General features: G+C 38.1%; 1 protein-coding gene across 1 annotated transcript in view; it reads left to right on the top strand.

Annotated features, from left to right (window-relative positions):
* The window catches only part of ARHGAP26 (Rho GTPase activating protein 26), a 552571-nt gene that overhangs the window by 451400 nt on the left and 87691 nt on the right, over positions 1-13480 (top strand). Inside the window, exon 16 of the mRNA XM_044659871.1 lies at positions 12613-12751. Within this exon, the coding sequence (XP_044515806.1) occupies positions 12613-12751 (139 nt within the window). The remainder of the gene's footprint in view (positions 1-12612; positions 12752-13480) is intronic.

Below are 13480 nucleotides of genomic sequence, written 5' to 3'. Positions count from 1 at the left end.
AAAGGACTTTGCCATATATCCTAGGGGCAATGGAGAGCTATGGAAGTGTGGGGGTGGGGGGGAAGGAGAGAGGGAGTAGAGAGGAGGAAAGAGTGTGAGTCAGTCCAAGTAGGAGAATTATGTGAATGCCTATTTGAGTACAGAGAATAGGATGAAGGTGAAAATATTATGGAAGAATGACAAGATTTGGTAACTGATTGGGTATGGAAGGAGAGGGAAGAGTCAAGGAGCTGAAATTTTGAACCTGGATGATATGGGAGCACCCTCAACAGGCGGAAAGAGATGAACAAAAGCATTGGGGATTCCACAGGACTTTTGTTGAATCTTGCAATCTATCTACTGATAAAAAGATAAGCATTTAAGATGCAGATTGATGGTGGAGAGGGAAAGAACATGACACATGTAACTATGGGAAAATACTCAAAATAAAAATAAAAATTTTTAAAATAAAAAAATAAAATAAAATTTCCTCAATTAAAAATATTGAAAAAGAAGATGCAGATTGAAACATACATTTTGAACACAATCAGTGGGCAAATTTGTTTTACTTAACCATAATTTGTTCCAATGTTCTTTCCTCCTCACATATGGAGAGGGGGAAAATTTTTTACTTTTTACAGAGGAGGAAACTGAGGCTAATAGGGTTAAGTGACTTACCTAGGGTCACAGAGCTAAAAAGTATCTGAGACTAGATTTAAACTCAGGAATATGAATCCTCCTGAGTCCAGACTTGGACTTACTGATTAGGAGAAAAGGGAAAGTAGGGATGAGAAGGCAGTAGTTTCAAGAGAAATTTGATGATTTGTATTTTGGAAATATTGGATTTGAGATACCTTTGGGAATTCCAGGTAGCAAAGGCTGGCAGGCACTTAGCAAACAAGCAAATGACCCAGGAAAGAAATTAGGGCTAGAAATGTAAATTTTGGAGTCAATTACATGGAGGTGATCGAACCTCTAGTTGTAGATTGTGTCTTCTAGGGCATGCGTTCAGCTGAGCTGTTGTTTCTCCTGGTCCTTGGCTGTTATTGCTCCTACATGCTGATTAAAATACACAAGTTCTTTTCATGTACTGAATATACATTCAGTAACATAATGCAATTGACTCCACTAGTTTTGGGCCACCAACAGGTGTTCAGCAATTACAGCCCTGCATCCCACAGTGTTTGGAGCTGCTTTCTTGGTAATCATATTGTAGTAGCCATCCTTACCCCCCTCCCCCCAACAGCCCTCCCCTCCCCAAAAAGGTCTTGAGCGATGATGTCATCATTCTGCTAGTCAACCAGCAGGTTGTCTACTCTTGGAAGCTGAGCTGGTTCCTATTTTGGAGTTTTCATGGTTTGAATTTTATACAGATTTGTTCCCCCCCCAGTTGTATCTGTGATGGTTTTGTTTCCCCCATCTCGTTTTCTTATTAGAATTTAATACATGCCAGGAATAATTTTTCCCCCAAGCAGCCAGGGATGCCACAGTCATTGGAAATTTGTTTTTCTTTTCAGAGACAATGCCTAGTTAAGGTAGCTTCTGATCTGTACAGTGACTTTGTGGCTTTTGTAAACTTTTGTGACTCTCCCCAACTGCTTCCAGATGGATCATTGAATATATCATTGTCTGTTCCAGTTGCCAACTTCATGATGGCCCTTAGGATCAGTGTGTTTTTGCAGTGTAAAACTTGAGTGTTAAAGACAAACAATGAAAATATGCAATGAATGCACAGGGAGTTCTTTACAACAGTAGGGAGGGAAAAAAACCAAGTGAAACATCTAGTAGAATACCAGTTGCTCCAGAAACGTGAGCAAATTATGCCTCTGATTTTTTTTTTCTATATTTCACCTAGCTTCCCAAATGTGCACAGTTACCAGCTCGAAAGTGAAAATAATGTTACTGATAAAACCACTTTAAATGCTTTAAATTGAGAAAGGTAGAAGCACAACTGTTGAGAGTTGACTACATAAAGCCTGAGTGTCCGTGTACGTGTGTATAACAGATAGAAGGTAAATTAGGGAGAAAAGAGACAGGAGCAGCTGAGAAGATCAAGAAAACCCTCATGTAAACATCAGAAGTGACTTTAAACTTGAAACTTTTGTTTGAATGGCTGCTTTGCTAAAAGAGGTTTTGCTAAAAGACTGATGGCAGTCTTCAATACATGTAGCTAGAAAATGTTCCTTTTATGTCATGACACCTGTTCCTTGTAGTTATTTGCAGACCACCCAAAAATGGATGCACTGTTGCTATATTCTTCTATTTTACCTCTGTATTCTAACATTCCATACCTTACGATAAGGCATGCCAACGACTCATTTCTTTTCTTTTTTTTTTTAACTTTTAATTTCTGTCTTAGAGTCAATACTGTAAATTGGTTCCAAGGCAGAAGAGAGGTAAGCACTAGGCAATGGGGGTTAAGTGACTTGCCCAGGTTCACATAGCTAGGAAGTATCTGAGGCTAGATTTGAACTGAGGACCTCTTGTCTCTGGGCCTGGGTTCTCAGTCCAGTGAGCCACCCAGCTACTCCCCGTCATCTCCTGTTTCAGGTTAACTGTGATGATATTCATGTTATTCAGTTACATCAGATTTTGGTTCTGACTTCTTTATTTTTGCACTGGTAATGCTTCCATCTGAAGTATTCATTCTTCTGTCCATTTTACTGAGGGCTCTTTTAAAATGGCATACAGCCATGTATCATGTCTACAAATGATGCAGCAATGTCTTCCACAAGTAGCTGGTACAGGTCACATTAATTGAATTCCAGATAGCATTAAATGCTACCTGGTTTCATTTTATAATTTGCATGATATTTTGTATCATTCAAACTCACATAAATCACAACCAAAGAAGCACAGGCGATTATCAGTTCATCAGTGATCTCTCACTCACACAGGGCTTTTCTTTGGTGATACCCTTTATTCCACTTCTTTCACAATTCCCTTCTTGTAATATCTCATAATATGTTCATTCCCATGCTTGATTATAATATAAACCCATATACAAAAGTTAATGATCTATGTAGGTGACATTTGTTCTGAGTTCAAGATGATAAGAACACAGTTTTACAGGCTATTAAATTCCTATTAATTCAGACTTGCGTAATTTGGCATTTATAGAGTAACTTAGATCCTGATTTGGTTGAAATAGCTATGAGTAAAGAAACTGGTTAAGTCGAAGAAATAAAATTTAGAAGAAATTTAATAATAAAAAATAAGAAAATAAGCTGTTTCTAAATACTAGAGAACTATCTGTACATATACACACATACATATATCAGGAGCAGCTAGGTGGCCTAGAGTTAGGAGTTCAAATCCAGTCTCCTAACCTATATGACCCTGATCAAGTCACTCAACCTTGTTTGCCTCAGTTTCCTCGTCGGAAAAGTGATGTGGAGAAGGAAATGGCAAGCTAATCCAATATCTTTGCCAAAAATCCTCCAATGGGATCATGACTGAAAATGACTACATGTGCAGCTTCTTATTAAAACAATTATAGCAAAGCCTCTTATATGTAATGAGAATTAACAAAATTGAAATTTCTTTCAAACTACTTAATAATCCATGTTTTTTACTATTTGGGCTTTCATACCAGCTAGTACAAATTAGTGATGTTTTCCTAACCTTGAAAACTTCAACAGCTTATTCAAGTACACAAATTGATCAGTTGTATTTAAATTAAATATATTGAGTATCAGTAAAAGTTTATCATTATTGAGTTTCCTCCAATACTATACTTTGATCTACCTTACTCTCTGAAAGGAAATCATTTCAAGCCAGATCTTCCTATTGTCAGTCATGATGGAAATTGTCTTGTTTTTTGTTTTTTTTTAACCTTTACCTTCCATCTTTGAATCAATACTGTGTATTGGTTCCAAGGCAGAAGAACAGAAAGGGCTAGGCAATGGGGGTTAAGTGATTTACCCAGGTTCAAATAGCTAGGAAATGTCCAAGACCAGATTTGAACCCAGGACTTCCCATCTCTAGGCCCCCCACACTCTATCTACTGAGCCACCCAGCTGCCCTTTGAAAATAGCTTAGTTTTAAATTCATTTGTCATACTATGGTCAGAGGCAGCTTAAAGCGTTGAGCTTGGAGTCAGGAATAGACTTATAACCTGGGGCAAGTCACCTAACTTCTATGTGCCTCAGGGAACTTCTCTAGCAATTGTTATCAAGACCATAAATGAATAGCCACCTAAATAAGTGCAAGCAGCTCTCCTTCTGGGAGGTATTTGTATTGAAGAAGTCACAGATCTTTCACAAGTTCACTGTGCCTTCTGCCTTCTCTTTTTTATGGCATAGAACTGACTCTTGGGTGCTGAAAATCCCATGCCAGTGGAGTGCCAGATTTGACACATCCTACTAAGCTGGAAAGGACAAGTGATAGACTGTCATCAAGTGACTGAATTTGGAAAGTTTCATCACCAATTTGGTGGCAGGATGATAAATTGGGGGGGGGCACAAGCAATTCCATGTCCATAGTTAAAGATGCACAAAAGGTCAAGGGAGATGCTGGTGATGTCTTTGGAGTATTGGAGTACTGTAGTCTCATTGTCCTAGTTTTAAAACATCATCAGGAAACATGAACAAATTCACTCATTGGAAAATTATCATTAAGTGGCTACTGTGTTCAGAAAGCTCTTCTAGGAGATTGGAGAGTAGGAAGACAGGACACGTTCCTTCCCCTTTTAGCCTTTGAATTCTTGTGGTAGGTAAGAGAGTATGTACTTAGCCCTGGGTTTTGAAAGTAATGATTTTGGATCTCCCTATGCATGTTTATTGTTTACTTTCAAGCTGATTTTCAAAAACCCTCTGAGATACATTCACAGACATCAGTTAGTAAATAATGTTTTTGTTTGTTTTGTTGTTTTTGCAACACGCTAACTCACACAGCATTTTTGAGGGCGAGGAAATTAATCGTGAGAATGTGCCGAAATAGGAAAAGGACTGGCAAGAATTTGTGGTGGAATGGGACATTTTTTTTGCCAGCATGGATGTGTGCATTGGCAAATGTTACTGATTTGTGTTTTTTCAGAAGAGAATTTAGGATTTAGCGAGGAAAGGCATCGGTGAGCTCAGTCTTTGCAACTTTGGTGTCTGAGATTGGAGCTAATTAACAGGTAGGACTGTAGCAGTTCTCTAACAGCAAGGAAATTCAAAGATGAGGAAACTGTAACTCTGCTGGAAGTTCCATTTTAGAGAAGGGACATTGGTATTGTATAATTAGAGAATTTTGTACCTTTGAACTACATTCCCCAGAATTCCTTTGGTATTTCCCAAAATTCTTTTTAATCTTTCCACCAAGTTGGAAGGTCAAGTTTTGTATATAGTTGTGGGTAACTCCACCTCTCTCTTTCTCTTCTTTTCTTCCCCTTGACCGCAGCTTGGTTAGCAAGCTTTTTTTTTTACTTTAGTTATTATTAATAAATATTATAACATATAATACTTAGTTATTGTTTATTGATTTTAATCTTTATAGTATGTTCTACTTGACATACTGTGTTTTTACTTATTCATATGTTAGACAGTGGGCAGCTTGGTGACTTAGTGGATAGAGCTAGGCCTAGAGACAGAATGTCCTAGTTTCAAATGTGGCGTCAGACACTTCCTAACTGTGTGGCCCTGGGCAAGTCACTTAACCCCTATTACCTAGCCCTTAGCATTCTTCTGCCTTAGAGGTGATACTGATTCTAAGACAGAAGGTAAGAGTTAAAAAAATGTTAGAAACAGAGGCTAGAATTTCTTAGAAATATAAAAAACATCTGTAGTCCAGAGGTATAACAGAAGTTATTTTTGCTTTTAAATGCTTTTCTCTCTATATTCTCCTTGATATCTCCCTCTAGAGTGTCAAATGGTTCTAGACATATCCTTCCCCCAGCTCCCTTTGGGCATTGGTTGTCAACGTATTCTTGCATGGATCTTGAAATTTTAGTGCAAGATTTAGTAAATGGAATTGCATGTCTCTCTAGTTTGTATGTTCATTTATAAAGCATCTGGGATTCATAGATTGCCTAAGCTCCATAAATATAATACTTTTATATCAGGTAGCAGTCTCATCAAAATGCCTGACTATCCGGTGAAAGCATGTGTCTGTGCCCTTAGTAGAATGCAGGGAAATTTCCCTTAGCTCCTCTGATGTGACAGTTTCCCTGAACCTCGAAGGCTGTCTCATATCTCTATGCCTCTCCCTGCATGTCTAGAATGTCTATTCCTTCTTCATTCTTCCCTTTTGTAATCCTTAGCTTCCTTCAAAGAAGGAAGCCATCTTGTACAGGAATCCTTTTATTTATTTCTCTTCCTCCTCAAATTTAATTTACTTAACTGTGTAAATGTAAGCTCCTTGAGGATAGGGACTAATTTCTATTTTAGTCTATGTTTTACACATATAGTAAATTCATATCCTTAATAAATGCTTGCTGAATTAAATCTATTTTCACTTTACCTGAACGATAATGAAATAATGCAAAAAAAAAATCTTGAAAGAATTTATTTTTTCCCCTGAGATTTACCTTACCACATCTCAGATCTGACCTTTTCATACTTATTTGTCAACCTAAGGGACATATACCATATGAGGAAAAAAGAATGGATAACTTCTAAGAAATCGTCTTCAAATTACTGCAAATTTAGACATACAGTTTAAGGAAAATAGAATTTCCCAAACTTTCTATCAATTGCTTTTATTTTGAGTATTTTCAAAGCTAAAGGACTTTCTCTTGTGAGTTTTGTATGTGTACTTTTTAAGTGACTTGTTAAGGACAGGCATGCTAATTCATTGCTGATAGAGCTGTGAATTGATTCATCTGTTGTTGAAAACAGTTTAAAATGGTGCAACAACATTGCCTAATTGTGCATGTTCTTTGACTTAGAGGTTGTATCATTGGAATTGTACTCTGAGGAATGTTACTGACAAGTGAGAAAGAACCCTGAGGTACAAAAAAAAAAGTTACTGTGGTGATAGCAAAAAGCTAGAAACAGAATATGTGCCCAGGGAGCAAGTTAAGGTATATGAACACAGTGCTATTAATAGTCCTGCTACATAAGTGAGAATCATGGGAAACCTTGTATAAAGTGCTTCAGAGTAAACTAAGTGGCATCAAAAGACCAATAGACGTGGCTACAACATGATAAAGTAAACACTGAGAGAGACAACAAAACCTTGATCAGGTATAATGGTGAATGTTAGTACCACACTGTAAGAAATAAAGAACACATCCCTCCTATTGTTCTGGGAGCCTAATCTGGGAGAGTAGATTTATGGAAGAGTATAAAGTGTGACTTTCAAACAAAATAGATAAGTAAATTTTTTAACATGAGAAATTTAGGACCCATTTTCCCCCACCAAAAGCACTATATAATAATCATGGTACTTACTGATTTCTTATACACAGGGTATCCCAAAGGTCTTGGTGCAGTTTTCATTGTACAGTAGCTTATTGAAACTAAAAACCAAACTAAGACTTTTTTAGGGCAACCTATAGTGGACTTTAGACTTCTTCACAGTGTTTTTAAATATATTCATATATTCTTTCATTGAGACTCAGCATAATCCTTTAAGGTAGGCAGAATATGTTGTGGGCAAGTAAATGGAAAGAAGGTGGTCAAGTTAGGTGGATACCAAAATGGCAGAATCTGTTCTAGAAATCAACATCATTAGATTCTTATTCAAACCAATTCAGTCAGAATTTAAGAGGCACTGACTTTTTTTCCTGCATAGTCCAATAAAAAACATAGAAATAGAGGGGAGGATAAGAACAAGGGCAGAGAAATTGTCCAATTGGGCTGGAATTCAAAAGGGGAAAATATGACATCAGACTAAAAAAGGAGGTTGGTGCTAGACTTTGGAATGCCTTAAATAGAGTTTAAACTTCCTCATTAGGCAATAGGGACCTTTCGAAGGTGCTTGAGTAGGTGAATGGTAGTCCTAACACTATTTCTAATATACACTGCTGATGCTGTTGGAATATGTCAGCCATATTCACTTAGGAAAATCAGAGATGGTCGGGGTTTGGATTTTAAAATTATTTTTGAGCAGTTTTTTCCTTCATGCATATTTCCTTTTTCTTAAAACCCTGACCTTCTGCCTTAGTATCAGTTCTAAAACAGAATAGGGGCAAGGGCTAGGCAATTGGGGTTAAGTGACTTACCCCATGTCACACAGCTATGAAATATCTGGGGCTAGGTTTGAACCCTGGCTCCCACCAACTCTAGGTTTAGTTCTCCATCCACTGTGCTATCTAGCTGTCACCTCCATGAATATTTCTAAAATCAACAGAGATAACACTCCATTTCAGGATTTTTCTGATTTCCCTTAGGAAAAGTACCTCATTTTTTGTAACTCCAGAAAGGACCACCATGACTCAAGATAACTAAGGAGGGAGACCAGACTTGTCACTAATAGGCTATATCACTTTGTAGAAATCATTTGATTTCAGAAATCAAGTAAATTTTTCATTTGAAAAAACAAAGGTGATGGAATGCCATGTTCCTTATAAGACTAAGAAAAGAGATGTTAATAGAATTATGAATTGAAAGTGCATCCACTTGTTCTTTCATTGTAGAACGAGAGAACTTGTCTTTGGCTACCCAGTAACACAGGATGTAAAATCTTTCTCACTAGTAATTATGAGGCTTTTGTTTTTGAGAGGATGAGCAGAGAGGATGCTAAGGGAAATGCTTATTTTTTATGTTTCTTGGATATAGAAGGGCACTTGTTTAGGAAGGCAGTGTTATGTAGGCAGAGACTTGGTTTAGGAACCTGGCGTATTGTCTCCTATTAGCTTTGTGTCCTGGATCAAGTGTCCTTAGTTGTATCATCTATAAAATAAAAAAAATATTTTTCACACCTGTCATATGTGTACACTGCTGAATTAAATGAGTTGGCCCATATAAAAATGTTTATAAACTTTCAGAGGCCACATAAAGATGTTGCTACTGTTGCAGTTTTGCAGTATTATTAAGGATTTCTAAAGAGATAACCAAGGGGCAGCTAGGTGGCTCAGTGGAGAGAGAACCAGGCCTAGAGACAGGAGGTCCTTGGTGTTGGATTGAGCCTCAGGCACTTCCTAGCTGTGTGGAACTGAGCAAGTCACTTAACTCCACTTCTACCATTATTCTGCCTTTTTTTTTTTTTTAGGTTTAAATTCTTTAAATAAATTATATAATGAATAGAAAATGGAAATACCCTGTATGTAAGCCCCCATCTTATAGCCAAATTATACTGTGTTTTTTCCTCACTATAAATTTTCCAATGTTAAAAATCGCATTTTGCCTCCAAAAATTCTCATGTAAAGGATATATAAAATCTTCTCATCTAGCCCGATTGTGATGATGATCAGTGTGAATTGAATGCTTACAGAGATCTTTCACACATTCACCACATTTTTAATATTTCTCACCGACGACGTTAAAGATGATGATTGATACTAAAGATATTCCCACAATCATTATTTTCCCAAAGGCTTCTCAGCAGTATCAATTTTCTATGTGTAAGAAGGTTTGAACTTTGATTGAAGGCTTCCCCACATTCATCACTTAGTATTGATTCTAAAGCAGAAAGTAAGGTTGTTTTTTGTTTTGTTTTGTTTTTAATGACAGAAAAAAAACCAGAGTAGATAGCTGGGCAGGTCAGAGCAACCCTAGGGAGATGGGTGACTAAGTGATTCAGGAGACTTTGGAGAATAAGGGGAAAGAGGAGAGAAGGAATGAAAACAGATGAATGAATGAGCATTGTGCTGGGTACTGTGCCAGGTACTGAGACATAGAGTCTGAGAGATCATCTCTGTACTCAAGGAGCTTCCATTTTAATTCAGAAGCACGTGCATGCCACGTCTAGGAGTGTTGGCCAGCGAACAGGTTAGCGTAGCCACTAGGCAATCAGTTGGCATGTGTGTATCCACTTGCATGCTTATTCGTGAGGAAGAATTGTTGTAGGGTATATTGTTTCTGAAACACTTATTGACCAACAACCATTCTTCTCTTTCTAATGACTGAGCCAGAAGCCTGAGGTATCTGCCACATTAGGAAACACTTTTCAATAAGTGCCATCTCCTGAGAGTGGGATGAGTTTTTTGGTTTGTTTAATTTTGTTTGGTTTGAGTTTTGGGTTTTGGTGGTTGTTTTTTTTTTGTTGTTGTTGTTATTTTTCAGAGGTGAGGAGGTGAGTTGGAGATTAATAGAGATAAGAATCTACTAGTATCAGTTTGGTTTGTTTTATTGAAAAATACTAGTCCTTTTAGGAAAAATATGCTAATTCCATTTTCAGGCAGCTGTGTTGGAGAGTCAGAATGACTTCACAATCTGGCTGGTACTAGTGGGATTTGAGAACCAGCCAACCTATATGGAACAGCTGTTCTGAGGAAAATTTTTGTAACACCAAAAAAATTAATTTCTCTTTATCAGCTTTTGGTTGTTGCTGGTGTTGGATGTATATACGCTGCTGATGAGAGAATACTATGAAATGAAATATTAATTTACATGCTATAATTTGCCATATAAGGGGACTGGTAATATCTACCAGTGAGCAAACATCATTGCTGTTGGTTTGCCCTTTCAACAAATAAGAGTCTTTTTGTCCATTTTATGTTGGGTTGTGCAGAGAGGGAGGTGAGGGGGCAGGGATTCCATTGGTATTGAGAACTCCCTGATTAGTTAACCCTCTCTAGCAATGGACATCTGCACCTGTCCCACAATTTACAGCCTCTAGAAGTTGCCTGAGGGCCCTGAGAAGCTATATAATTTACTCAGTTACAGGATGAACATGTGTCAGAAGCACGACCTTAATGCAGATCTTCCTGACTTGGAGCTGAGCCCACCATCCACTTTGCCAGCATCTCTTGTTATTGTTATTACTGAGAAAATGAACGTCAGAGGGGGATAATCCCTCTTTTAAAATAATCATAATAATAGTGTGCATATATGTAAGTTTGCAAAACGAGCTCTTTTCAGTAAACCAAGGAGAAAAGTACTGTGAGTTGTATTAGTATCCCCATTTTTGTGGCTGTTCAGTGGACCATTCATTTCCTACTCTTTGTGATCCTATGGATCAGACTATCCATGGGTTTTTCTCAGCAAAGATACTGGAGTCCTTTGTCATTTCCTTCTCTAGTGGATTAAGGCAAATAGTGGTTAAGTGACTTGCCCAGGATCACACAGTTAAAAAATGTCTGAGGCTGGTTTTGAAGTCGGGTCTCCTTGACTCCAACACTCTTTCCACTGAGCCATCTAGCTGCCCTTGATTTTTTTGTCATGCCTGACTCTTGTGGATTTCACTTTGACTTTTTTTGACAGAAATACTGGAGTGGTTGGCCATTTCCTTTTCCAGCTCATTTTACAGATGAGGACAACTGAGAGCCAATAGTGTTAAGTGACTTGCCATGGGTCACTCACCTAGGATCTCTATTGGCTGCATATTGAATTAGAAAACCACCTATGAACATTATCTATTTCTCCATTGTATTTTTATTTGTTATTTTAAATATTTCCCAACTAAATGACATCTTGATTTGGTTCAGGCTAAGCTTTAGAGTGTTATGGGCTCTGCATTTGATAATGCTGCTTTACATTATCCCACACTTCTCAATAACTTGAAAGATTTTCAGGATACTTAACATGGATAGACTGTGAGACATTGTATTCTGGAGAGATACAGGATTTGTCAGGCTTTTTTTTCCCTTTTAGAATGTCTCATTTTGTGATTTGTATTTTGAGAAGCTTGTGGAAGATTGGAGAAGAACTGATAAAAAAAATAGATGTACAATATGAGAAAAGCATATTTTGTTTTTGTTGTTCAGTATTTTCAGTGGTGTCTGACTTAGTGACCCTATTTGAGGTTTTCTTGGAAAAGGTACTGAAGTATTTTGCCATTTCTTTTTCTGGCTCATTTTACAGATAAGAAAACTGAGGCAAACAGGGTTATTAAGTGACTTGTCCAGGGTCACAGAGCTAGTAAGTGTCTGAGGCCAGATTTGAACTCTGGAATAGTTTTCCTGACTCCAGACCCAGAGCTCTATCCACTGTGTCACCCAGCTACCCCCAATATGTTAAAGACCATCTTCAATGTAGATTTCAAAGTGTATTGGATCACATATTGTTATAAGGTGGCCTAACTAAAACACTGATCAGGATTTGTCTTGATTTCCCATTATTAACAAACACTGAACCTTTATGTTTATTCTATATATATTTAGGTATGTCTCTCCCGTTAGAATGTAAAATCTATGGGAGTAGAGATCATTCTTTTTCTATCCCCAAGGCCTAACATAGTGTCTGGCACATAGTATTTGCTTAATAAATGCCTGGTGATTGGTAAGCAAAGTGTTGAGAAAGAGATGGTTTGGTGGTACACGCAGGCTTACAAAACAAAACAAAGCTCTTTTTCATTTCTAATTATATTGTTAATGAATATTTTATTAAATTATGGTGGGAAAGAGGAAAAAAAGGTAATTGTGGAAGGTGACTGTATCATCCCACATCCTAAAGGTCTTTAAGAGATATTCTTTTGGAAGCGGGCAGAGTCCTACCTGCTAGCCTCTTGAGATCCCTCCTGTCTAATTCCAGAGTATTCTGAGCTGTAAATTGCTGTGTCTTTTCTTCTCCATCTCATGGCATTCTTGACTGCTTCCTTTTACAGATATTTAACACGGTGCCTGATGCACTCCTCACAAACACCCAACAGGGCTTGTCTTGGAAGAAAAGCAATGACTCGAAACCTCCCTCTTGTAGTGAGAGGCCCCTGACGCTATTTCACACAGTCCAGGCAACAGAAAAACGTAAGTCTCCATCCTCTGCGTGATGGGCTCCTCGGTGGGCCATTTGGGGGGCTCGTCCTTGGCTGCGTGGTCTCCCTTCGCTGTGACACTGACCTCCTGATGGCTAATGATATTTGTGCTCATGGACTTTCTGGTTTCCCTGCTGAGTCATCCTGATCCTGCTTATGTGACTGAGAATAAAGACCTGAGGGCTCAGGGTTCTCTTTTTATTGCTTAGACTCCGTCTCTTCTCTTGGGCACGCACTTGACTACTTCTCTACACAAGCAGAATAATTGTTCTACCCGTGTACCTCATGGCAGTGTCGCATCCCTCCCTTAGCTGTGTGGGTTGTACCCCCTTTCATGTGAGGATGTCAGAACTCTTTGCAGACATCAAACAAACAGGGGCCCTGCTGTGTTTACCACAAGGTAAACAGCATTATTCTTGTCTTATCAAAGAAGGAGAAGAGCTGCTATAATACTGCTATGTCATTATAAATAGTCCATTTTAGTCAAACACCTTTAATCCTTTTACCAAGGTCTTATTAGACCTATATCTGGGTCTGCTTCCTTTTTGAAAGCAGCCCTGCAAAGTCTTAGTGTTGGGCAGAGAACGATCCATGTGGCCTGATTTCTATAGGTATTACCTCCATAAATATATCTTAGAACTGTGTAGTCCTCATCAGCCTTTGCCAGAGGCATGCTTTCTGTTAGGATGGTGCTCTTTTTAGGGTTTCTGGCACAGCCACA

This window comes from Gracilinanus agilis, chromosome 2, assembly GCF_016433145.1.
Source record: "Gracilinanus agilis isolate LMUSP501 chromosome 2, AgileGrace, whole genome shotgun sequence".
In the NCBI taxonomy this organism is placed as follows: domain Eukaryota; kingdom Metazoa; phylum Chordata; class Mammalia; order Didelphimorphia; family Didelphidae; genus Gracilinanus; species Gracilinanus agilis.
This window is presented reverse-complemented; position numbering and strand designations above follow the sequence as displayed.